Below are 27,998 nucleotides of genomic sequence, written 5' to 3' on the forward strand. Positions count from 1 at the left end.
AAGGATAGAAGTCAGGAGAGCTTTTGTGAACATGGCATTGAACCTCCGGGTTCCATAGGTCATAGAGTGAGTTAGTTGATTTTAGGCGAAATTTATGTACTTTATATGTATTTCGTGCCGCTAGCTAGTTCCAATTGTTTAAAAATATGCCCCTGCCAAATATCAGTAACTTTCGTGAAAAGAAAAGTGTCATGTTGATATACATTGCTGTACTTTTTCCTTAATGCTTTAAGAAACATTGTTTGGGATTGAAATAGGTTAACGATTGGGAATTAATTCAAAATTAAAACCCAATACTTTCACTTAAATGGCATAATTAACATTTAATACTACTAATTCCTAATGTTTTTTCTTCAGTTCGCGACTTGTATTATACGAAGAAAAAGATTTGATTTAAATAAAACAAATCGATTTAAATCAAAAAAATCAACAAAAATGATTTTTTTGAAAAAAATCATGATTTTTTCCACCCTGTTTTGAACTCAGAACCCTGATTATTAATTTTATTCAGGCGTTCCTTCTTGATAGGGAAACTGGAAAGAAACTTGGCAGACTTTACGCCTGTGCTAGGTGTATTTCCTCGATTTTGCGTACAATCTTTCCCCATTAGACTTGGTATAGCATTAACTATGAGCTCAGCGGCAGAGTCTCGAACCCAGACACTCAGCACTGATCAGTTGTTCAAGAGACCAATTTATTTTGAATAATATTTGCTTTCTTTCTCTGTGCAAGTTTTCTTTCCTCATGACAAGAATACAGAAAAGCTGAAATCTATGTGACCGTCGATGCAGTTTCAACTTCCTTCAGCTTCAACAGTCCTCTGTAATGATTTCCTGACAACTTGTTAAAAAGGTAACAATAATATTCTTTTGTATTAGCGGACCTGGTTTCAACGGACGCAAAATTAACACTAACAGTATGGTTTTCGTGATTTTCTATGTTCTTCACACTAAACATTTACCAATAGTGTTATTAGTTTTTTTTTTTTCTTAATTCTTGTAGAGGAGTTGAAGCACTGGATAATTCGTAGCAATGGCGGTGATAGGTTACGAGTTGAAGACCCGCCGTCCGGCTCCGATCCCCTGCCTAGCCATGACGATTTTTCCGGAAAGACGATGTGCTTCGCCACCTCCTACCACTCGTGCTCCAAAGAACAGGTTATATGCCTGAAGGATGAAGGGTTTTGCAGCAATGTGATGGATAATCTTCCCTTGTGTATAGAGGTATCAGATTGGTGAGTACCCCTTCGTTTGCTTTATTAAATACTTTGGGTGAAGGCTTCTGTGGAAAATCCTTGTCAGTAACAAACTAATTTAATTAACCTCCTTTGCTGCAGAAACGAAATGCTGTTGAATCCATTCTGCGTCAATTTGGGCAAATCGGAACCATTTTCTAAGATCCTGGTTTGTAGTCTCCTCATATGTTTTTGGCCTACCTAAAGACCATTTTACCCGAAAGTTTCCAACCAAAACTTAATGTATCTTTCATAATTATCCTTGGGACCGTGGTGGCTAAGTAGTAGAGCGTTCACCTCTGGTACATGGGGTCCTTGTTTCGATCCCAGCTCTCGCCAAGTGAGCTTTGTGGTGGAGAAACACCATGTGCGTGGGTTTTCTCGGGGTTCTTCCGTTTTGTCCCACTTTCTTCATTCCATCATTTCGTTCATTTCTGATCATCACAGTTTCTTTTAGTCTAGCCGGCATAACCGTGGGAAGTAAAACTCAAAGATTTTCGTAAGTTTCCTTTCATATTGGAGCCTCGATATAATTATGGTACTTTTTATGATGTGTATGTGTTGGAAAGTTCCGCGTTGTGTAGTTTTTGAAGGGTCTCTCTCGTTTCGTTGGGTCGTTCTCTTCCAAATGTTTGAGTCAATATTTTTTGTTAAAATCTCTAGGTTATTTCTCTCTTCTGTTGTGGCGTCCATCTGTCTCAAGCACCTACACAAGATTATCATTTATAATTTGTTCGATATTAGTCACGATGATAACATGCCTTAATTTTGGTGATAGGACATATATCTATTAAACGAGCTTTTTTTTTTCTTTCATTATTTTAGTAATAAATTTCTCTTCATTTTACCAAGGTATTTATCATTAGTTATAACAAAAGTTAAGTATTCATTTAAGCATTCATATAGTAACTCATACGTAAGCGTTTCAGCGATAAGTTGTTCACTAACGTCAATGTGTATCTCTTAAATTTTACGTTGCTTGAAGAAGTAAATCTTCTTAAATCAGTTTCCTTCACTGTAGAAATAATGTACAAAGTATGATCAAAAAGTACAATGAATGTATTTGCACAGTGTCATATATGGATGTTGCATCCATTTCAATTAGTAAGCCCGGTGGCCTGAACCTTTGTTACTGTCAGTATCGAGGTTGAACGAGTTGTGACATGTTAGTTGGCTTCCAGAGGCAGAATGAGGATGTGTTAAAAGTGTCTGTCGCGCGCCAACATTAAGTTTTGTTCAAAGCTCAGGTTCATAGCCAGTCACTTTTTTTTAAAAAAGTTGGTCACTAAAAGTTACTTTTTTATCAAATTTGTCACTAAAAGTTACTTTTTATGGGGATAAAGTAATTTTTTATGTGATTTATGTTTTGCATTGGCAGTTTTCTAAGAAAAATATGATAAATATATATGGAAAAAGGGAGAAACTTGTCTCTTATTACTCTTCTGAAAACTTCAGTACTTGCTGCTACATGTGAACCAAGTCAGCTTTATTCTAACTTCAGCATTTATTCTTTGTAAAGCACAGTGGATGGTTGCTGGGTGCTTAAGCTCTGAAGGTGCGTTTGAGAGCCCTTGTAAGCATTTTGTATGCAACTGCATTTTTAGTTAACATTTGTAATTTATTTTAAAAGTTCATAATAAGGGTATAAACATAATCCACATTATTTGCTTTGATCTTATTGTGTTAAAAGAGAATGACACATAATCCCTGTTTACAGTTTACTTTTCATTGTATGCGGAATGTTGGTAAAAGCTATACCCATGTTTACCAATCATGTGGTACCAAGCCAAAATTTATATCAAAGCAATTATACAAGATAAAATTTTATTACCAGTTAATAGTAATCTAGGAAATATAGAAATTTGACCTTACCCCATCCAGATCAAAATTGAAATACAAAACCGTGGAAAGTATGTAAATAATAATGAACCTCTAAACACAAGTGATCCATTTTTTTTTATTTGCTGATAAACTTAAGTAAAATAATTTTTAATCTTAAGTTATTAAAACATTGCGTATTTCAGCTATGATCCAGCCGGCCCTATTTTGTTTTTTTTAAAAAATGTAAAATTCAATTTGTGCCTAAGTTCGGCATCAAGGTTTAAAGTTATTTTTTGATGAGATTTTGGTCACTTTTCAACTATTTAGAAGAGACCAGACGACTATGAACCCTGAAAGCTGCAAAAAAAAGGTGCCAAAGAAGTACACGAAATGTCAAAACCAGTGTATGGACGATGAAGCGGTGACATTGAAGACTTTGCAAGTAGTATGAGCAATTCGAAGGCGGCAAGAAGTCCGTTAAAAACGAGCAACGATAGAGACGTCCTTCGACGTCAAAAACAGATTAAAATGTGCAAAAAGTGGCAAAAATGACTTGTTCAAACAAGCGAATGACTATTTGAGAGCTTTCGAAGAACGTATGGATCCGTGGAAAGCTCTTTAACCGCCGATTAAATGGGCAATGACTTCTTGTTCACCACTAAGACGCACCGTGCCACACCTTGTTTTTGATCCGCTTGTTTTTGGTCGAAAAAGTATTCTTGTCTACATTCGCTGTGCTCTCCAGATATGGCACCATGCGACTTCTGGCTCTTTCCGAAAATTAAAACCGTGCTTAAAGGAAAATATTTTGACACCATTCCTGACACTGAGAGGGTTACGACAGAGCAGCTGAACGCCTTTCGAAAAGAAGCCTTCCAGAAATCCTTCCAGTCATGAAGTCAACGTTGGAATAAGTGCATTGCTAGCCAAGAAAAGTACTTTAAAGGAGATTAAATCAAATTCAATGTAAGCTTATTATGTACTTTGTTTCTAATAAAATTATTCACACCGTATTTTTTGATCACACTTCGTATATGATTCTTAAAGTACTACTAATAAATTTCATCTTATTATGTTATGCTATCATTATGAGAAGATACCGTAGGTTATTAACAACAAAATTCAAGAACAATGCCTCAAGAACCATATATATTATTTCTACAGTGAAGAAAATTGATTTTAAAGAAACGTACTTCGTCAAGCGACTTCAAACTTTTTAAACGATACGCACTGAAGATGTCACTGAAACGCACATATTATTGTTACTTAAAAATAACATTATAAAGCCATGTAAGGACCATTGTGTTCGATGACCTGCTATTTGTCCGCAGGGTCACTCGGAAAGTTTTGAGAATGAAAGTTAAAAAGATGAGATACGTTGTCTCGAAGTATTCTCCATCACACTATATGCGAGGTTCCATCCTCTGAAACTATTTTTGAAATGCCAAGCGCCATATTTCTTTAGGGCTGTTATCAAGTACTTCTCTAAGCAGCTTCAGTACTTCGCGGTGACTCAAATCGATGACGACGAATTCTTTCTTTCATTGTGGGAAAAAGAAAAAGGTCACATGCGGCTAAATCAGGACTAAGGGAGTGGGATAAAGTTTTCACTCTTGACCAGTGACGTAGCTGGGGGGGGGGGGGGGGGGAAGTGCCCCGAGCGCCGGATTGGCGGGCGCAAAACTGGGCAAATATTTATTTTCACTATAAAACAAGGAAAGGAGTTTTAGCAAACTAAAGATCATAAAAAATTACCTCAGAAACTTAAAAGGAGAACAACGAAAATGAAAATGAAATGAAATCTTTAAGTTTTACGTCCCACGGTTATGCCGGTTAGGCTAAAGGAGACGGTGATGATGACAGATGAGTGAAATGAAGAAAGTGGGAGGAAACGGGAGAACCCCGAGAAAACCCACGAGCACAGTGTTTGTCCACCACAAAGTCCACACGGCGCGAGCTGGGATCGAACCAGGGACCCCAAGCACCGGAGGTGAACGCTCTATCACTGAGCCACTGCGCCCTCCCAAGGAGAACAACGAATCACCAGTCTTAGGATCATATTAATAGAGCAAAAGTTAGCTTCAAAGCTATCTTTTGAGAATATTCTAAAAAAACCTTTGCAGCCAAAAGAGCCCGTAAATTTAAATTTTAGTTCCAGATTTTTATGTTTTCATATAACTTACTTCGATTTAACAGATTTGCAAAATGTACGAGTGTAATACAGAGACAATAACTTGACTGCTTGTCATAATTAAATATTCTATTCTAAAGCAAGAGACTGTTGATTCATTCTACACACCTGTATATCCTGATATAATTCCAGAAACATTGTGATTTGCAGTTATTATGATAAGACTATAAAAATATGTCAAGCATGCTACTCTGAGATTATTTGGCAATCAAATTCAAATAAGTTTGGTGTGTTATCCTGTACCAAAAATTAAATTATGTACTGCAGTTTTGAAATCAAGCTTTACCAGTTAAAGAAAAAACGGAATAGGAGAATTACTGTGTGATGCCATATCAGGTGTAGTTGGAGAGCGTTTTGGTTTGATTGATCAGGTGGGGGAGGGGAGGAGGGAGCGCTAAGGCGAGTTCTTGCCCCGGGCAACGACTAGCCTAGTTGTGTCGCTGCTCTTGACTGTTAAAAACGCCGTTATTTATCCAGTGGTGTGCGCAGATACATTATCATGGTGCACGGCTGCGCAGACCTGACTGACAAAGTTTCATGTTCGCGCTTTAGACAGTTTGGGAAGATATTTCGTCGCGTAGCATCTTGCCGAAAACTGTCACGATAAGGGGCACTGGGGATAAGAAGGAGGAAAACATTTTTTTCTTCCCAAGTGATTTCTTCACTTTTTTGGGGGAGGGGATGGGATGGGATGTGGTGGATCCGTACCTAGGAAGACCCAAACTGATGATTGACGCTTCGTTTCTGGATCGTATTTTTTGTCGCGTATTATTATTCTCTTGGAGAAACCCAGATGACGATCCAGGATTTTCTTGTGCATTTTCATTCGCCTCTATACTTGAACTAGGGTCAATGAGGCTCCGGGTGCTTTGACTGAGGTTGTGAAAATGGCTCGTTTTATAACCGTTAACTGCTAATCTTAATGGTAACGGTGACAGTCCATATCCCATGTTTCTGTGATGTTTCGCTTGATCCCTTCAGCTGTCTTTACCAGAATTGTTGGAAGTTTAAAAACGAATAACAGAACGCTTTTTGTTTTTTGTTAGAGTTTTCCACGCTATTTGGAGTATGGTGGCTCAGTGGTAGAGCGCTTATCTCTGGGATTCCTGGTTCGATCCTCGGCCGAGTAAGTTTGTCCTCGTTTCCTCCCACTTTCTCATTTCACCAATTCTCTCATCATTCACTTGCTTTAATCATCATTTCCCTTGGTCTAAAGGACATAATCGTGGGACGCTAAACTAAAATATTTCAATTGATTTACTTTTTTCCGTCCTGATGTAGAATTGAAATTTCGAAGTGCACTTTTAAAATCACACGTACCAATCAGTGTTGCCAGTTTCCAGGACGATATATTGGTGCTTCTAAATTTGAATGCACTTCTATAGTTTTGATTTGACTCTCACTCGTATATAAATGTTGTTTTCTTTATACCCACTCCTGGTTGCTTTGAACCTCCACTAATCTTGGCTAATAAGAAAGCTTCAGGAAATTCTAGCTCATTATTAATACCTTTCGGTTTAACGTCCCACAATTATGTCCGTTAGGCTAATGGAGACGGATGATTAATGGAAGAATTGGTGGAATGACTTTATGGGAAGAAACGGGAGTACCCTGAGGAAATCCACGAACACGATGTTTTCCACCACCAACTTATTGGACGGGGACCGAACCAGGGACCCCACAGACCAGAGCTAAGCGCTTTACCACTCAACCACCATACCCCCTTTTTATATACCTGTATACATATATCTATGGATATGTCTCCAACTTGCACCAAAAGGAGTTGTACTTGGGAAACGTTATACGGGATTCAGTTTTTGTGGAAATTACATAATCATTTCATGCAAAGAAAGTTAATATTTGATTGACGAACAACAAAAGCAAAAGCTACAGTCTTTACTTTAGCCTTAATTTTAGTCTTATTCAGGAAGATTTTATAAGATCCTCTTCTGCTCGTCACACACCTTCGTTCTTTGTAAAAAGAAATTAATAATTCTATTCCAGTTGAGTTTCTAATTGTTGCATGTTTGCATTTACAGAAAACCTGAAATACTGGAGCGTATTAGAGAACGGAGGCAACCGATGGGTGGTTGAAAGCCCTCCTGTGGGATGCGACCCTTTACCATTTGACCCTGTGTTTGGGGACGTAACAGTTTGCTTTGCCACCTCCTACGAGGCCTGTTCGAAAGAACAAATTATTCAGCTGTATTCAGAAGGAGTCTGTCACAAAGTTATGGACGAAATGCAGCCCCATATTGAAATATCCGAATGGTGAGTAAGACTTAAACACATCTCACCGTATGTCGTTATGTGCGACCCATCCGGCATTCCGTACAAAGTTATATAAGGAAAGTTATAGTAGTTGGGATGACTGTTTTGGATGTATTTACTATGAGTATAATACTTGTTCGGGTATAATAACTTTTCTTGTGACTGGGTGGAAAGTAACGTATTAACGTTTGGAAGGGATATCCTACTTTTTCACTAGTACTTTACGATTGTCCAAAAAAAGAAAGTGTTCTCACTGTTAGGGTTTCAAAATGTATTGTTTAGAATAATATGCGATTGTTAGAGATTATAGATGGAGAATGAAGTCAGTTTTATTAATAAACGTGTACCAATAAAAAATTCTACAAGATTTCCCCAGTCTACGTTATGCCATAGATGTATCTTGCATAACAACCTATTCATACTTTGATCGATATCCATTCATCCTGTAGGCGGCCCGGACTGCTACTAATAGCGCTGGTACCTCTTCCTCAATACATTAATTTTTTCTTGTATTATGTACTCTTTCAATAATATTCCCGATAGGGGCACTCGGTCTAAAAAAAAGGGGGCGCGGTGGCTCAGTGGTAGAGCGTTCACATCCGGTGCTTGGGGTCCCTGGTTCGATCCCAGCTCGCGCCGTGTGGACTTTGTGATGGGCAGACACCGCGCTCGTGGGTTTTCTCAGGGTTCTCCCGTTTCCTCCCACTTTCTTCATTCCATCATTTCTCATAATCACCGTCTCCTTTAGCCTAACCGGCATAACCGTGGGACGTAAAACTTACAGATTTCATTTTTTCGGTCTAAAAGGCGTAGAAAGCTTTTTTCAGGCCAGCCGTCCTGAACGAGGTTTTCCTGGGTTTTCCTCATTCACACCAGGCAAAGCCGGGGAGGTAACTAACTTATATAGGTTCCAGTCCGCTTCCTTCCTCTTCCTTGGATAGTGTGCTCGCCAAGGGACATCATCCTTCATACGTGACGGGCTAAATGGCCATAGATGCCGAAAACCCAGGAATCTAAAATCCTTCTCATAAATATTAATTATATGTTCGACCAATTTGTATTTAACTCTGTAGATTTAGTAATCTGTCTTGTTTATATATATAGCTACTTATTAAAGGGAAACATGTAAGATGTCTGGGTTGGCAAATATAACGTGGCTGTTGGTGATTGTGTGTTAGGGCAAACTCCGTACTACGTGAGAAGCAGTAGAACGAGTGTACAGTGAACTGAGCAGACGGTGGCAATCTCTGTTATTTTCAAATTATTGGCGCTCGTTTATATGGTGCAAGCATATCGAAAGTGACACGTGTCATCGGAGACAGTGTCCAAGGTTGTATGATGGCGTACAGAACTCACAGCAAAGCCATATCGGCGAAGAACTGTGGTCGTAAGGAAACCCTTAGTGAGAGGTCCCACCGAGCATTAAAGCTGATTGTCACATAAAATCGTCGGTCGACAGCGATTCAAATAACTAAGCAACTCAAGTTTCATCTACCACACAGCCTCTATCGACAATCACTTTCCGCTGCAATATATATGACGTAGACATGCGGGGTCGGTTGCATGGGCAGAACCGCTGATAAGAAACCATAACCCTGTAGGATGACGCCAATGGCGCCACGAACATCAGTATGGACACTGAAAACTGGAAATGTGCGATATGGTCGGATGAATCATTGTTCACGTTATTTCAAACTACAGGCTGTGTCTATTTGTGGCAGACGCGTGAAGAATGTATGATGCACAATGTCTCCGCTCAAGCATGAAGAACTGCTGTGGATCACTATATGCAAGTGTTCAGTGGTACTGTGCTGACGCCAACCGATTTCGTCACTGCCTGTGATTAGGTCGCCATATTAGGGAACCATATTGTTCCTAGTTTCCGGGAGATGACTACGTATTCCATAATGCGCACATTCACATAACTGGAACTGTTGCGGCGTGGTAAAGGTGTTTCCATTAAATTGATGAGGAGAAGTATTTTATGTATATATAATGCTGGAAAATTAGGTATACAGACCTGCATCGATCAAGTATGACGTTTTAATTGATTAAGTTAATTAATTTATTTGCTTCGATTTTTATATAATATTTCTCTGCTTTGGACTAATTTCTAAATCTTTGGCCGCCCTTCACGTCATTGTTCTTTTATGAATGGAGGACTTCTGTTCATTAATTTACCAACGTTCCTCGATTTGAATTGTTCCTGTCCAAATGGTCGATAAATAATGTCTGAGTAGGAATAGTTATGTGTTCGTATTGTTGTTTTATCATTCACAAATATATAAATACATCAAATTTAGAGTCAGAAGAAAATTATGAATTTATACAACATGCACCGCTTCGTGGATTTAGCCCTCACTTCTAATCTCAGCCTACCGTTAGCTTTCAACTTAACTGATTATTCTCACTCGGAAATACGTTTGAAATATACATTTTCTTTGCATATGTTTGTGTGTGTGTGCAATACTCACTTATTCAAGGCTTAGCTCTTAAGAAATTTCATTTTCCTCCCGGAAAGTTTGAGTAAAGTAAGTGCGTGTAAAACTGAAAGTGTGTACAGGTTTTGTTGAAACAGTTAACTTAGATGGACTTTTGTCAATGTCCTGTCATTGGTGTGTATCTAAGTAAATGTCAATGTCCTGTCATTGGTGTGTATTTCTTTCAAGTGATTGCTTCCCTGTCCGTATCAGTAGAAGTAAAAATTTTACTTGGAACTACACCAATGTCGTTGGTTTTTCGTTATTTCATTTAACCCTTTCGTGATTTATGGTATATACATATGTGTATATTGTTTTAAAACGCTCATTTTAAACACCTATTACTGCTGGATTTTTAAAAATTGTTCAGTCGTTCATGCATTATGAAACAGGTCACACGTGTTTTGAGGAGAAGCTTGTCAAATTGGTGGGGGTCATGACGTCATCTATTTGGCCTTCAAGAGTACAACGCAAAAGGCTTATTTTTGTACTCTCACAAATGCTGTCTAAAAGGTTTTATGGGATCCAAAAACATACATATGTCGTCGACATGATCATCTGACAGATTACACGTGTTGTGGCCTAGTATTTCAAGTGATTTTGAGAGCTGTACGTTAACACAGGGCCATTCCAGAGGAACCTAAACTTTTGAAAGTCAGAAAATATCCCAATTTTCCTCGAATTCCTCTTTTCGAGTATATGATACGGACATGCAAATGGTATCGTTTGAAGGTTGCTTTATTCTGAAGAGAATGGGGTACGAACCAAAATCCTAGGATAAATGATGATGCAGTAGCAGCTTGACTGAAAGTCTAAAATTTAGCTTCAAAATCCCAAAAGGGTTAAGAAAAGGATTCGTTTCGCACACACACACACACACACACACACATATATATATATATATATATATATATATTCAAAAATCAAAGTTGAAGGATGGGAGGCCCTCGTCTCCGATGATAGTGGTCCCTGGTTCGATCGCAGGCTAAGTGAATTTGTGGTGAACAATATCATGTGTGTGGGTTTTCTCAGTTTTCCTTTCTTCTCCCACTTTCTTAACCAATCAGTTTTTTCACAATCCTTCACTTTTCTTAAGTATTCATCTCCTTTAGCATAAACTGCATAACCGTGAGATGTTAGACTAAAAATTTCATTTAACACATTGACTGCTGGACCCAAGGTTATGTAAGTCACCTTGTGTAACAATTTGATACACATAGAAGCCATGTGTTAAACTTGGGGTCTGCTTTCATACTCCCCTCCCTTCCCCGAATAAAACTTCTGGTTTGTAAACAGTTGTTCCAACAACAAAATCAAATTTAGAGCTCCTTCGAGGCTAAGCGGTTAGCGTACGCGCCTTTGGCGTAGGAGATCCGGGTTCGATTCCCGACGGGAGCTCGTGTGCTTCTGATTTCACGTTAATCAGTCGGTCCCGTCTCATATAGCGTCGCTCCTGCAGGGGACGTTAAACTGAAAGTTATCAAAATTCATTTTCATTGTTCAACACGCTCTGTGTTTGTTTCAAACCGAAGTTATATACATTCCTGGATTAGTGCGGGAAAATTTCCAGTCCTCAGCGTTTTGTTAATTACTATGTAAATAAATCTAGGTTTTGTTTATTAATAAGTTACTAAAATGAACGTGGTACTTTCATCGGTGGTTTCCGTCAAAGATTATCCAGTAGTAAACTATCATCCAGTTAAGGCGAGAGCTAAAATCACACAGTTTCAACTTGAGTTAGGATAAGATTTTAAAAAACACGCTAAAGTCCTATTCAGTTATACTGAGCTCAGAAAAGTTCCTTAAAAAGAAAGCAGTAAACTGCTTATTAAAATGTATTGTGAGAAAGAAAAGTGATACGTCTTAAATTTAATGAAAGAAATTCTTGAAAGGTAAATGATATTAATAATTTTTCATTGTTTTGTCATTATAGGTATGCGGGTCGCTTTGATTGTGGTTGTGTCTACGAGTTCAAGGTGACTTTACTAAGTGCCACGAAGGAGCCTATTGTTGACTTCAATCACCGAGCTACTGTGAAGCAATGGGAAGGCAGTGAGTGGCATAGGGTATGGATGAGATTATCTTGTAAATTCATATACTTCATTGGGGCCGCGGTGACTCAGTGGTAGAGCGTTCACCTCTGGTGCTTGGGGTCTCGGGTTCGATCCCAGCTCCCGCCAAGTGAACTTTGTGGTGGACAAACACCGTGTGCGTGGGTTTTCTCGGGGTTCTCCCGTTTCCTCCCACTTTCTTCATTCCACCATTTCATTCATTACTCATCATCACCGTCTCCTTTAGCCTAACCGGCATAACCGTGGGACGTAAAACTCGAAGATTTCATTTCATTTTTTTCATATACTTCATTGTAATGATTTCATTGTATTTGCACTCATATAATGAAACTATTTTACATTAGATTGAATGTTCTGTTTCTTTTTGGAATCAGTTTTTTTTTTTTTTTTCCTTTTCCTATGTTTCATTCGCTGGGACTCCTGGGAAAATACAGTTCCAAACAACAAGCACGTGCAAAATTTTTACTTCAAATTTAATTCTCTTCGTATTTCTAAAAATACCTCAAGTATAACTAGGAAAACGAAGAGTTCATACTAATTCTGTGGTTTATGGCACCCGGAGGTTCAATATCGTGTTCACAAAAGCTCTCCATTGACTTCTGTCCTTAGCCAACTGGATCCAGTTTCTACTTTGTATTCTTTGTATTAATATTGCCCTCCCATCTGCGCCTATGTCTTCCTAAAGTCGTTCCAAACTTTGAAAACGTTCCTACTTTCTTCCATTCTAGCTATATGACCCGTCCACCTCAGCCTCCTAGAATTAATGACTATAACAATGTTTGGTAAATGGTACAAATTATACAGTTGCTCGTTATGAAGTTTCTGCCATTTCCGTTTCTCATGGACCCGAATATTCGTCTCATGATTTTCTCAAATACCTTCAGTCTGCATTCTTATCTCAAGATTAGCGACCATGTTCCGCAACCATACAGCACAACACGTATGATTATAGTTTTATATATTTTAAGCTTCATATTCCTCGATGGAATTCGCGAAGACAAAAGATTTTGAACTGAATAATAACACGAATTCCCTGCTTTTACTTGACATTTAATTTCTTCGTGAATATGATTTTGGTCTATTAATATTAATCCTAGATATTTGAAAGTATCTACTTTGTCGAAAGTATTATTTAATATTTTGACGTGTCCATAATTTGCAGTATCATCTCCTATTATATTTACATCATCAGCAACGCCATAACCTCATGAATATTCAGTTCAGATTTCTGGTTACTGTCTTTGATTTTTCTTATGGCATACTTCAGAACAAGTTGAATGATAATGGCATCAACGACTCTCCTTGTTTCAGGCCATTCTCGACGTGAAAGCTCATGGACAGGAATTTTCGTACCCGAACTTCACTTTGAACTTCACGTACCCGAACTTGTGTCCATACTACAATTCTAAAATGTACTTGTCGTTTGAGGTGTAATGTAATTTAGTTTTACCATATATCTTTTATTCCTAATGCTTTGAATTAGTGTTGCACACAGTCTTCAAATGTCCAGTTTCTTACTTTCAGTTATTTATTAGTCTCCAATTAATCGAGGTCATAGGGCTCCCTTAATTATTTTACACACGAGGGATTTCATATTTCAGAAACGAGTAACAGGTTACGTGTGGAGCAGATTTTTCTTGCGGAATACATGATCAGTTATACTTCAGCATAACTTACACTTCACTCTCGCTATTGAAATTGAAGCTTTCCGTCGAAAGAGGAGCAGAACACTGAACCTAAGACAAAATAGTTTTATTATATCAAATCCATCAATAGAAATAGTGTGTTTTTTAGAGGCGGAAAACTTTAAATTGGCAACACTGTTTTCTATGACAACTGATATAACAGTTCTTGGTTGTTTTGAGGTTGGTTTGATTTGGAAATTCATCATGTATGGACACACGCCGGAGCAGCGTTTGCAAATTGTACACATTTATTTTGAAAACCATGGTTCAATTCAACAAACTCATCGGGCAGTACGTCCATTTTACGGTGCTCATAATCTTCCATCAGAGCCATTAATTCGAGAAACTGTAAACCATTTTTGCAATACGTTTACTCTAAACGATAATACGCATCCCGCAAGACGTCGTACAGTGCGGACACAGCAAGGATCATTGGTCCAAATGTCTTCAAAAATGATGCTGGTCAGAACATTACACTCAACGGTGAGCGGTACAGAGACATGATTACCAACTTTTCGTGCCTTAATTGAAAGACATTAATGTTGCAGGCATGTGATTTCAGCAGAACGGTATCACATGCCACACAGTGCGCGCCACAGTTAATTTACTGAAAGAAACATTTGACGAACGATTAATTGTACGAAATAGACCTGTTAACTGGCTACCTCGTTCGCGCGATTTGAGACATTATTTTCTCTAGGGATATGTAAAGTCGCATGTCTACGCCGACAAACCAGAAACAATTGAACACTTAGAAGCCAACATTCGACCCGTTATTGCCAAAATACTTCCTGATTTACTGTGAAGAGTGTGTGAGAATTAGACCTCCAGATTACATGTAGGAGCCAACCGTGGTGGCGATACCTGAAATCATATTTAAACATTAATACCATAAAATGATCTGTGAAATAAGACCAATTTCATGGATATTAAAAACATCTTTCTGTGTTTTATTTCAACATAAAGTAAAACCTTTAGAAACAAATATTTTAAAAAAAAATATAAAGGGACTGAAAAAATCACTAAATGCAGATATAATAATAATAATAATAATAGTAGAGGGGTTTAAAGGATGAAATAAATTTATTACTCTTATCTATAAAAAATTTTGAAGTTGTACCAAGGCAAATATGTTAATGCTTCATAAAATTATCGTCCACACTAATTTTATAATAGTTATTAATTTGTTCGGCTTGACATGGCTTCAATTGTTTTATAGATAATACTAATAAATTGTCTTCTTCTTTTAAGCTCTTTATTCTGCTTTGTAATACTTTTTTGACACTCAGTTCACATTTTTTAAAGAAGTTTTTATTTGTTATCTGTATGCAATATGCTTTTGAGTTTCTACTATGTGATTTCAATAATATTGAAAAATAGAAATGTACAAAAGACCTCACAGTCAGCAACCCACCGTACGTCATTTGAGTGCTGGATAAATTATTACAACTCTTATCCTATTTTGTAATCATTAAGTTGAAGCAATACAGATTGAAGTTGAAATAAAATTATCGCAATAGTTTTAAATCGGCAAGTGCCTGCACAGTTTAACATCATTTAACGACAGCTGTTTGTGTGACTGTTTATTATCAGATTAACGTGACACACAGACTGAAACGTTCGCTACTTATTCAGGCTTGCTAGCGACCTGGTAACCCTGAAAAACCTAGAAATGTCAGCGAATTTGATTTGTGCCAGGGAAATTCTGGAAAACCTTGAAATGTCAGGGAATTTTGTATACTGGTGATATTAATTTTTTAAGAGGTCTAATTACCTCTTTTTGACTGGATGTATGTTATCTGTTTTACCTTAGATTGAAAGCAGTTATTGAAAAATGCCCATTGAAATACAAAATAATGCGAAATCTGTTATGTCATTCCAAATAAAATTTGTACTAATCAAAGTGTAAGCGAAGGGAAGATGTATAATATTCTTGAGGAAATTCATAACAAGAATATAGTTGTAGCTGCCAAAGCTGAAAAAATAAAACATCAATCTTCGAAATTGTGTGTTACAGCGAAGAAAGAGTGGAAAAAGGAATTCGAACCATTTAATGTATACACACATAGGTTAAATGTCTTTTATTGCAATCTACTTGATAAAAGTGAATTCGTTGATTTGTGGGACATAAATAAAATGTTATTTGTCCTTTCCCATGGAAATGCTTCCATTGAAAAGAGTTTCTAAGTTAACAAAGACATTCTTTTATGGCGGAAAATATGCATGAAGAATCTTTGGTGAGTTTACGAATTATTCATGACATGTGCTGGAGGATCCCTTGGTATTGATATAGACTCAAAAATTCTTCAGTACGTACGTGGATCATATGCATGTTATGAAGAAGCCATGCAAAGGAAAAGGACGGAAACGAATTAAAGAAAAAGGAAAGTAAGCGCGTAGCTGATCAGATTACCATTTTAGAAAAGAAGAAAGCAAAACTTTCATTAGGGACTTCCATTGAATGCAAAAATTTGGAATATGAAATTAAAACCTTGAAAGCATCTCTAAGGTAGAGAACTGTGGAAATTAAGGAAACATGCATTAGTTATTTGTTTAGTGTGAAGTTCTATAACAGAAATTATTTATATAGATTGCAATCATAAGTACGATAGTGTAATTTTATTATAGTGAAAGAGATATATCACAGATTTAAACCTTGTTAATTGTATATTTAGAAAAAAAAAAAAAAATGGAAAGCAGTGGGTGTATTTTGTGGAGGGCTTTTCATTCATTCTTCTTTGGAGAAAGGAATTATATCTGTAAAATAATAGATGTTGCCTGAAAAACCTGGAATTGTCAGGGAAAATCGATTTGAAAAACCTCTGGCAACCCTGTTATTATTAGGATATAGATTTCTACTTAAGCTTAATCGTAGAGGGTAACCCTACGTACACCAAGGTGGGTTAAAAATCGTAAACACTCTTATTAGGATAATTTTTATTAATGTTTCTTTGGTACAATGTCGTAACTTACTTTTTTGTCAAAAGTAATATAAATTTTATTTTCTGTCTTTCAGTACTTTTAATTTCTAGAAAATAACCCAAATTTTTGTAAAAAAAAAAAAAAAAAAAAAAAAGTTTCCGTTTAAAGTACCGTAATTGCGGGTTACTTGGACCCATACCAAAAACTCGTTTAAAATCCCATATGCAATGCAATAATGAGTGAGTTCAGAGTTAGATCCGTTAGATGGGATCAAAATGCAGGTGTACACACATTGAAACTAGTTCTGTGGTAGGCTACGATTGAGCAGCATTGGTGAGAAAGGTCGTTGACGAAAACAGTGTATTTATTGACCGCCAAACTTTTATGTGTGGACACTATTTGCAAGGAAGTGAAACCAATGCTAAGTAAATACATAAGTAGTTACATATAGGTTAATGAAACTGACATGGTAAAATTTCTCATATACAATAAGATGTGTGCGTAATTGCATTATACAGTATATGAAGTGTGTACATATGACCTGGAAAACATGGATATTTTGTCCCACATCTTTTGTTATCTTTATCCCACCCCATCCTTTGTTATCTTTATCAATGAAAAAGAAAGGTCTGTTGTCACTTGTCACACAAGTAAGGACTTTTCATTGTTTCCTTAAGGATACCGGAACAAAATGGTACATCAATATAAAAGATTGCCTGCAGGTCGAAAATATGCTGATTTTTCATAACAGCTTGAAGAATATTTACCAGCAATTCAGTCGGGGAAAATGTCGCGAAAAGAAACAGAAGCTCACTTCAAGATAAGTCGTTCCACCATAGAAAGAAGATTAAAGAACAGGTCAAGGCAGAATCCGGGTCATCTGAAAGTGTTCACTGAAGAAGAATAATTAGCCTTCGCTAGTCATCTTGATAAAGTTTATGATTTCGGATTCCTCGTTACTTAACTTGATTTTAGATTTATTGTGAAGTCCTATTTTGCCATGCATGGGAGAACTGTCATTGCTTCCTAAGACAATCTTCCCAGTCGAGATTGAGTGAAGTTATTTTAGAAAATGCACCTCCAGTCAACGACTAGATTCGCTGCTAATATATATAGGGCTCGTGCAGCTGCAGAAGAAAACGTAATCAGCTATTACAATCATTATATTTGATAGTAAGTCTTAACATGTTCTCTTTGTGGTTTGCAGTAAATAAAAAGTGTTGTTCTTGGAACACCTACGTCCTACTTAGTCTCAGAGCAGATTTCAATGGTTTTCTGTAGGAAAATATGGGGGTGGGTACAAGTAGCCCGAACGCGAGTCTTACTTGGACCCATTTTTTACAATAATCGCCTGTGCTTTGTTTTCAATATATGTAACTAAAACTGTCCTCGATATGTGCAATAAAGCCTGTAGTTCCACTTAATATGGGTTATGACAATAACTTTCGAGTTTTCGTGGATGAAAATAGGCCAAAAGAACGAATTTGTTGCAAAATTGGGTCCAAGTAGCCCGCATCTACGGTACCCTCCTGCAGCGTTTCTCAACCGCTGTGTCGCGAGGTTTTTAATGTTTTCTAAGATCTTCCACAAAGAAATTATCTTAAGAAGAAAATAAAAATTCATCGCCAATCGACTTGATTTCACACTTGTTTTCCAAGTCTAAAGCTCGAAAATTTGCGTTTAACGCTGTTCATTTTTCTATGGAAAGAAAAGAAACACTGGATATGGGAGTATGTCTGTCAAGAGTTCGTCCATGCATAGATATGCTTTACGAAAATCGCCAGGGACAATATGTCAATACTTTTAAGTTTGATATCTTCTTATATTTCTGATGGTAATATTTCTTTCTCATATTCCTGCTTAAGAGTCATACGTTTCTTTTATGTTAATATCTTTCTATTCAAGAGTCTTACGAAATTGTTTGTGAGATTTGTATCTCATAGTCGTTCCATAATAAAAGAAATCACATGCAGGAGTGTCACGAAAATTTGAAACGTACTTTGGTGTGCCCCAAAGAAAAAAGATGGTGTAACCTGTTACTATAATGTACATGTTATTTCCGGTTAAAATTGGAAATTCTAACATTAGGTGTCACTACGGATACAGTTGACGCAAAGCGTCGTTACACCTAAACGGAAAAGACCTGCTGGTTTCAGAGTGATGATGTTGAAAGTGGAATTATGGGTTACACGTAACACAGCACAACAAAAGAGGGTTAAAAAATGTCCACCATATAAATCATTATTTTCTGTCCCATAAAATGTAATATTCTTCTATTTTGTGCCTTCAGTTGTCTTAGTTTATAGTTAGTACGAAGCGGAGAAGAATATTACATATTCTGGGACAGAAAATAATGATTTATGTGGTGGACAGTTTTTAACCCTCCATTGATGTGCGATGTTACACGTAAATCCTTGGTGGACGTAGAGTTAAGGAGCATATCTAGGTAGAAACTCTCTCTGACTACTTCAGGAGACACATAGAGAAGCAGTTAAGAATGAAAATGTGATAATCCAATTACACTAATAGATGTTGCTATCTGGTATTAAACTGTGCAGGCGATTTGAAAATTTAAAATTGTGATTATTGTAACTTAAAAGATTATATTGTTTCAACTTAATGATTACCTAAGTGCTTATCCGCTTAATAATCTAACTGCATGCATACGGTTTAGTTACTACAGCCTCTCTCATTTTATTCATGGATGCAGAACAAAAATAGTATTTAATAGATTCTTTGTGCTCGAACTTACTTTAAAGTGTAACTTTTTGATGATGCAGCGGGCGGACGGAATAACTAATATATGAGGGTAATTCAGCAAGTAATGCTCCCCTTTGTGTGTGACAGATAGCACTAATACAGGTATCAGTGCAAAGCTTGCAGTGTCAGCTACAGATGGTGGCATCATTTTTCAACATAATCTCCATACGGGCAATGCCGTCGTGTCGGTGAAGAATTATGGTGGCTGCTGCCGACACCATGGCTGAACTGCTGCTTACAACTGTAGCGTTGGCTCTTAAGATGATCCTTAAGTTTCGTGAACAGTCACAAGGTCAGGACTATAGGCACGATGAGACAGGATGTCAACAGCACTTTGCCAGCAGATGGGACAACTTTGAATTTGTTCGGCGGAGGAGAGGACGTGTGGCGGTACTCCATGGACTGACGCTTCGTTTCCGGGTCTTAATGGTGTATCCACGACTCATCGCCGGCGTTGAATGTTCCTGGATGCACAGCCTCCTGCAGTCAAATTCAGTCATAGCCCGCGGTTTCAACCGGACGTCACCACTACATGTTATGGATGGATTACTCCATTACTCTGGAACGAGAAGAGATAGGAAGGTGAAACAAGTGACATTTTATAACTTAAACATCTGTGTATTAATGATAAACAGGTCAGAAGGTTTGCAGTACTATTGGCCAAGTAGTGGGCTTGGAGGCATTAGTTTCTGAATCACCCTTGTATAATAAAATGAAGTTTTGTCACCTTTCTCATACATTTTATTGTAAGGGGTACGAGGGGTTCCTGGTTCGATCCCTGACCATTTATGTTTATGATTGACAACTTCGTGTCCTTGAGGTCTCGGGTTTTTCCCACTCCCCTTCGTATTTTCAGTCCATCAAATCTTCCATAATCATTCACTTTCATTACATATTCGTCTCCTTTAGCCTAATGTGCGATGTTAATTTCTTTTTCATAGACTGATGTACATGTTTCGTTCTTACAGTGCGTTTGAAAAACATTTCGCTTTCTAAATTATTTTCTCTTTTAGGTAAGTCATGTGTTTCGTGACTATGGCCCAGGTGTGAGATATATCCAGTTCTATCATGGTGGAATGGATACCCAGTTCTGGGCTGGACATTATGGCAGCAAAATGTCTGGTGCTTGTGTGCGTATAGTCCTTGAGACGTTAGATGACAGAAATTCCCAGCAAGAAGCAGAAGAAGAGCCTGACCACGGAGAAGTTCAGCCATTGTAATTGTCTTCACAGGGAAACAGTTATGTTCTGTAGATATGTTCATACAATGCAGTTGAAACAGACAGTGCACTTGCAATTTTTCCTCTCAGTGCAGGGTTGCCACAGACCTTATGAATGATCAGCGAGCGTGCTCAAGAAAGACTGAGAAAAAAGTTCCTAAAGTAGATGCAAAATTCGATCAAAGCTTAAAGACAAGTCGTAAAGCACATTCAAAGTAATTTCTAAAAAGCAGCTTAAACTTCTGTTGGGCATCGGTTCATTTTAGGTACCAGAATTCTGGTAAGTTTATTTTTTTAAACACCAAACGGCAGATTCTTTACGCATTTGCTGAACAAAAATTCTGTATATTAATTTTGTTAACTTCTGATCAATAGATCAAAGTAGCCCTAATATTGTAAGAACTTATTCTCTAAATTTAACTTAATTAGAAAAATAAACTGGTACTAAATAGTTCATTTTCACCTAGTAATATATCAACAAATAATGTCTTTATATTGGTTTGTTACTGAAATGTAATATTAGTGGTGGAAGTTAATTGGTATACGTACTTTTAGAAATAGATGTTTATATATTCTTGTTGATGAGGAGAAAAGAACTCCCAAAAGATGTGGAAAGGTGGCAGCCTTGCGATGTAGTAAGATCTGTTAATTATGTATCACATTGAAATTTGTAATGAATTTGTAGTCATGTTCAGTTATCAAGTGTATATTTTTAATTTACATAGAAACTTCCAAAAATAGAACAATGACTGACTTGTACAGGATGTGTGAAGAGTCTCGCATCACAACTTCTGTAGGCCTTAGGCAGGTTTTTCTTTTGTTTTTTTTTCTTTCTTTTTTTTTTTTTTTTTTTTTTTGTATGGGATTTCTCACTTTCTCTGAGAATATGAGATCTTACAGTATACAGCATGGCAATACTTACATCAATCAACTGTGCTAGAGAGTGGCGGACAAGTGTTATGTAGTACCATGGAAAATGTATTTCATGCCACAAGAAATGTAAGAATTCTGCGTGTATGTTATGTTTTACCGTTAGAGAAACCATATTGAATAATATTGTAATTTTCCCTTTGATACGGGACTTTTCGACCACCCTGTAGAAAAGCGTGTAATACTTGAAACGATACCAGAGAAAATATATTCCAAAAGATGTGGAAGATTTGTCATATTTTGTGGCAGCTTTTGATGTATTAAGATACGTTATTACGTAAGTCATTGAGATTTATAATGGATTGATATACCATATTTTTAGTTAACATAAAAACCATAAAAATATAAAGATAGTAATTTGTACAGAATATGTGGGTTCTTTCTCTCTCTCCCGGGGATTACTCATTTATGTGAACTAATAGTGAAAAGCGCTTATATCAATTGTCTGCACATCAGAATCAAAGTCGAGTGTCTTGCTGTACGGAAAATAAGTATTCCATACCATGAGGACTAGAAAATCCTGCTTGTAACTTATATCTTACAGAAATCATATTGTGGCTTTTCTTTGATGCGGGACTTGTCGACCAACCTGTAGAATAAGCCTGTGATATTTCAAACGGGTACTTTGTTACCCGAAGAATGAATGTACCTTTTTTCTAATATATGAAAAGTAGATAAGTGTTCCTTCTCAGTTGTATATGTTACGTAACTTAACCAAAATGGTAGCATGTTTCTCTTTTAATCATAGGGCTTTATTTTTCTATGATACACGTAAGAACATGTGTATATATAATATTATTATATCGTTACAGACTGGAAATGATTTGTTTATATGCGAATTGTACATTTGCATTTGTGGACTATTACTTAAGAGATTGTGATAATTACGACAATTGTAAGAGATGTAACTATTATAAGAAATATATATTATTGTATTATAAGTATTGTTCTTCCAATATTGTTACAAGGATCAAGTCAATTACTATTTCAAACTCTTATCAAACAGTTTTCCTTTCGGATTCTGCAAAGTTGATCCCCCGATTTCCTTCTAGTTATATGTTGCATTCCCAGTTTTCCTCTTTATTTAACTGTCATTATGTCTTTTCATGTCTATTTAATTTCGCTCTTAATACAGATTGAATGATCAGAAGAATGACCTGATTTTAAAATTGCATACGTATTGATAAAAACATACTACAAAAATGAGATAAATTGCAAAATACTCACAAAATCTTCGAGTTTTAGCTATGCTATTACGAATGCTCTATGTGTCCGCCAGCACAGCACAAAGAACATCTAGACGATAGCTAAATTCCACGATTTCATGGGAAGTGCGAGGCCGACCTGGACTCTTATCTTTGCGCATCCATGACGAATGTTTCTGGGTGCTGGCGGAGGAATGCCAAAACACCGACGAAAAGCACGCTGAACAGAAATCACTGACTCAGTCTTTGCAAACTGCAACACACAAAACGACTTCTGTTGAGCGGACTCCATCTTACTTAAACTGACTGGAAACTGAGAAGACATATTGACTGATATGTAACGACAATTTTCTGGAGCCAGACCAAGCCTATTCAAACAACACTCATTTCCTTACCTGCACGTCCCATTATCAAAACAACACTCTTAATAATGCCTGCGCCTAAATATTTTCAGTGGAGCACCATATTGAATAATGAATTATATCACCTTCGCACAAAATATATTCTAACTAACAAACAACCCAAATATTACTAGGTGCAGCTAACGAAGAAAAATTACTTCCGTAGGTCAAGTACATTTCATGGCTTCTAACCTGGTCATAGATGACGAGGGCCAGAAACCATGAAAAGTCCCACCAGAGGGCAATACAATAGAAGCTTAAGTAGATACATATATACTCCAAGTACACCAAGGAGCAAAAGTACATACATTCCATGTTAACAAGCTTACCAAAAATTTTTAAGAAGAATTACAATGTAATAAATTGAATTTGTAACAGACTTAGTTGAAAATAATAATGTAAAGATGGAAGATCATACGTTACACCCTCATCCATCACCTCAAAAAATTTATTTATTTTATTTCTTTATTATTATTATTATTATTATTATTATTATTATTATTATTATTATTATTATTATTATTATTATTATTATTTACTCTAACCAAAGACGATAATAGAAACTGTTCGTTTCAGAGACTGAAAACTACAAAGACACACACTCCATGCAATTAAAAAAAATAAAAATAAAAAGAACCCACTTCATTCATACAAAACCAGTCATACCAGAAAAGGATGTTAGTGTCGGATAAGAAATAGATATTCAAACTTCTGATCGAACATCGTTGCACGCACCAAAGATAATACGTAAATATTACATAGAATAAGAATATATAAATAATAAATATAATAAACACTAATTTACCCTATAAATGGAACAATCCTGACGAAAAATACTTTAGAATCATTTTTTTTATATACCTTAATATCACGTTCCGTTACAATAAACAACAAAGTTTTATATTTGTGATCAGAAATTTCCCAAACATTGGACAACAAGAACAGTATTAACAAATAGAAATGACGTCAATTAATTTTTTATTTTCTGATTTTCTTGAAAAAAAGGAGGTCCAAATCAGGTCCTCGACGAAGAAAAAGAGGAGCAGAAGAAAGAGAGGAGCCCTCCGGAAGAAAAGAAAAAAAAAAAAGGTATGGTGCAACAAATAAATGCATACATATCAGTGGTGTAGCCAGCAGGTTTATGTAGGAGGGGCCTGTCGTTTTTGAAGGGGAGCAGCTACAATGTAGAAAACCAACAATAATGTTTTTGAGGCCTGAAGAAACCGGAGAACTGTTTTCTTCCGGAAAACTAATAACACTGTTATTTGAACTACTACTACTTTCTTTCTTTATTTATTTGTTTGCTTTTTCTAAATTATATTCCAGGAAGTTTTTATTATGTTTAACCAAGAACTACTGCCCCGGACCAAACGCTATAACTTTGTGCATAATTATTTCGGTTTAAGCCCTTGTACACAGAACGCATCTATAAAGGAAACCAAGAAAGTTCCATCGCTTTCTTACCCACCACCTTCGAACATCGATGTGTCACCTGGGGCTAAAACGTACCTGCAAAATCAAAAATAGTCTCCATCAGCATCGATGACCTTCTGTCAGCATTCTGAAATGCATTCCATCGCAGTAGAAATTGGTGGGCCGTGAAGCGAAGTAGGTGTCAAGTGCATTTTCCACCTCTACTAGGGATTTGAACTGGCGTCCTCTAAGGTGATTGTCCAACAAATGGAACAGGTGATAATCGGACTGTGCAATGTGCGGGGAGTATGGTGGATGCAATAGTGTTTCCCATTTAAGGCGTAAAATAGTGTCCCGGGTCATCTTAGCTACGTGGGGCTTCGCGTTGTCCTGTAACAGGAGGACCCCTTTGCGATTTAGAACTCCTGACTCCAGAAGTTTTGAGTTTTTCTTGAATACGGCTCACCTGTTGACAGTACACAGTTGGATCGATGTTCTGACCAACTGTAGCAGTTCCCGATGTACGATACCGCGAGCAGTCCACCAAACATAGGATCATCATCTGGTGCAGTGCTGGTTTCGGCTGTTTTGGATGGGATGGTAACCAATGATGATGGCGCCGCGGAGCTTCGTACAGGACCCACTTCTCATCACATGTCAACACCCTGTCCAGAAATGGCTCCTTCCTCAGACGAGACAGCAAAGAAACACGGAGTCAAACCATGTGGGACCCATCGACCCAACTTGTAGTATTTCGTCAGTTGATGAAGGTGCTGTCGAATGGTTTCTCCAGTTCCCCACATGTCAGTCCACTGTTCGCCTCAATTGCTGCTTGAAGATCTTCATTTTGTACATTGGTGTTGGTTTTCCGGCACGTGGTGCGTCTTTGAGTGTTTCGTCAGTTCTTAAACTTGTTAAACCACCATTGCACTGTTCAGATAGTCACGACACCCTGACCAAAGGCCTGGTATATCTTCTGCCCCTTTGCAGCGGCGTTTGATCCCAGTTTGAACTCGTACAGCATACACGCCGTTATGACGCTCTGTGGAGGTTCCATGTTCACTCTGTCCTTACGGAAGTTCACGGTGTAACTGAACTGCCACAACCAGGTGGTAGGTTGGATATACCCATACCAACAACTGACCTTCGCCTTATCTCAATTCGCATTGAGCTCACGGTATGAGAGCCAATTGAAGAAAGACTTCCACAAAAAGCGACAGAACTTTCTTGGTTACCTTTATACATGACTGTTTTTCTTTGAAATTGCACTTAATTTCTTTAAGATTTCCTGACAAAAATATTTTATTATTCGTGACTAAAAAACATACTTATTTTATTAATAGCTATATCTTACTTCCTATTTTATACCAAGTAACATTAAAAAAAAGCGAATGAAATCCAAACTGAGAAACTGAATAAAAAAGTTTTTCACCAAATTTTCCATCTGATAAAAAATGTTTTTTAAAACTAGTTACGGATTTCCATCTGATAAAAAATAAAGTTACTTACTAATTAAGAGTCTTCATCCCGGCGAAATTAAAATATCGCTAATTTTACAGTAATTATGTGATATCTTCAAATAGATAAAAGATAATTGAAATATGGAACAAGAGCGCCCTAGACAATATTATTTTGCGTGAGGTACCGTTATCACAAGTCACCTAGTGGCTTTCCGTTTTCAGCTGTTTAGGAACGCGAAAATAAATGCCGATTTTCAAAATGGCTCGAAATCGAAAGCAGATAAGTGAGTCGTGATAACGGTTTCTCATGTAAAATTATATTGTCTAGGGCGCTCTTGTTCCACATTTCGATTATCTTTTATCTATTTGAAGATATCACATAATTACAGTAAAATTAGCGGTATTTTAATTTCGCCGGGATGAAGACTCTTAATTTAATAACATTGTTTTATGGTAGTACTTATAGTACCTTGTTAAAACATTAGTGTAATCTGCTATGACAAAAAAAAGTATAGTATTTTGGGTAAAGATGCCCCACTGAGTGAAGACGCTTCAGCTCGAATTGGTCAAGGCTTGTAACTCGTGGTCACAGCACTTGCCATGCGCGTGAAAGGATACACAGTCTTAAGTAAATGTATGTGGAAGTTGCGAATAAAATATAATTGCTTAAGAACTTCAGTCCTTAGTTATTGAAATATAAACTTCGGTGTAAAGTAACCCTATAGGTGGGTTTACTTTGCACAACATACAAAAAAGTATGTTCAACATAAGAACATAACGTTTCTATGCAATGTTTACCCTTCTAGAATGTTGGACTGGTATTCGTTATTTCTTTTCGTAAGCAGGCCTAGCTGTTTTAAATTGCCTCAGCAACGAAAATCTTGAATGTCCAACGAGAATCAAACCCGGAATATCCAATGCGAAAAGCGTGTTAATAACTCTGTTAAGATGAGTGAATAATATTTGAGGTAAAGTAAGATAGAAGTTATCTGTACTCACTGGCCGGCTTGGTCATCCCCAAGTAAAATATAAATCTGTCCTTTGTCCTCTTTCCAATACAGATAACCGACTTTTTTTTTTTCTAAAGTGATATATTGAAAGAGTAAAAAGAGTATGTCTTAAACTTATTTTGAAGCGGAACACTCGAATTTTGTCTGAGAACAAAGAACGAAAGGAAAAAACAGTGCGTGGGGAGTCGAGTTCAAAACCAGCTGATCATATATGCAGAAGTAGGCTATACTGACGTAGGAAAATGAAAATATTCATGGAGTGGTTGAGGTCTATTAAAGACAGCTCTACAATATGATACTGTTTTGTATACAAGCAAGAAATGTATGCGAAACGAAATTTTCTCGAGAAACAGCGAAACTGAACGACATTAAAAAAAAAAAAAAAAGAATGCTTGGTCTTCAAAAGCTCAGTGTACATTGAATTATCATTGAAAGTCATATTTGATATTTCTCTAATCGTAATTTATCTTAACTCCGAAGCATAGGTTGGGAAACACCGGAAGGAAATCACTTCACATAGAACTATACATGGAAGAAATATTGCTAGAAAACAAGTGAAATCATAAAAGGATTTGATGGCGAAATTAGAGCAATATCTTGGTAAGTCAATATTTTTTCAATATTTAATAGCTCTAGAATTTAGGTTCCCTTTCAGCAAGGAGGCTATGTGAGACGTAGATCTACAGTTTAACCTGGGATCCGAATTATATGAGCTTCCACTGAGAATCGTACCCAGGTTTCCCGCACGAAAGACACGTACGTTAACCATCTAACCACAAAATAGCTCAATATTTATTAATATGTACAGTCAGAAACAATATTAAGTAGGCCTATACACTGAGAAAAAATGTAGGTGGCGTACTTAAAAAGGTAGGTTACATGCGTATTCCTGTAGTTTTTGGACTTAACGTACAACAGACGTAT

The 27,998-nt window shown here is 36.9% G+C and overlaps 1 protein-coding gene across 3 annotated transcripts in view; it reads left to right on the plus strand.

Moving 5' to 3' along the window:
- Nucleotides 1-22,526, plus strand: part of LOC145681309 (F-box only protein 6-like) — a 37,381-nt gene extending 14,855 nt beyond the window's left edge. For 2 of the 3 annotated variants that reach the window (XM_081752970.1, XM_081752972.1), the window contains exons 3-5: nucleotides 1,003-1,234; nucleotides 11,931-12,063; nucleotides 20,450-22,526. In XM_081752970.1, the coding sequence (XP_081609096.1) occupies nucleotides 1,003-1,234; nucleotides 11,931-12,063; nucleotides 20,450-20,656 (572 nt within the window). In that variant the 3' untranslated portion in view covers nucleotides 20,657-22,526. Of the gene's footprint in view, nucleotides 1-1,002; nucleotides 1,235-7,285; nucleotides 7,518-11,930; nucleotides 12,064-20,449 lie in introns of all 3 variants that reach the window. The other variant, XM_081752971.1, reaches the window with a different exon arrangement.
- Nucleotides 22,527-27,998: the final 5,472 nt, after the last annotated feature.

This window comes from Thermobia domestica, chromosome 3, assembly GCF_964235325.1.
Source record: "Thermobia domestica chromosome 3, izTheDome1.hap1.1, whole genome shotgun sequence".
NCBI classification, from domain to species: domain Eukaryota; kingdom Metazoa; phylum Arthropoda; class Insecta; order Zygentoma; family Lepismatidae; genus Thermobia; species Thermobia domestica.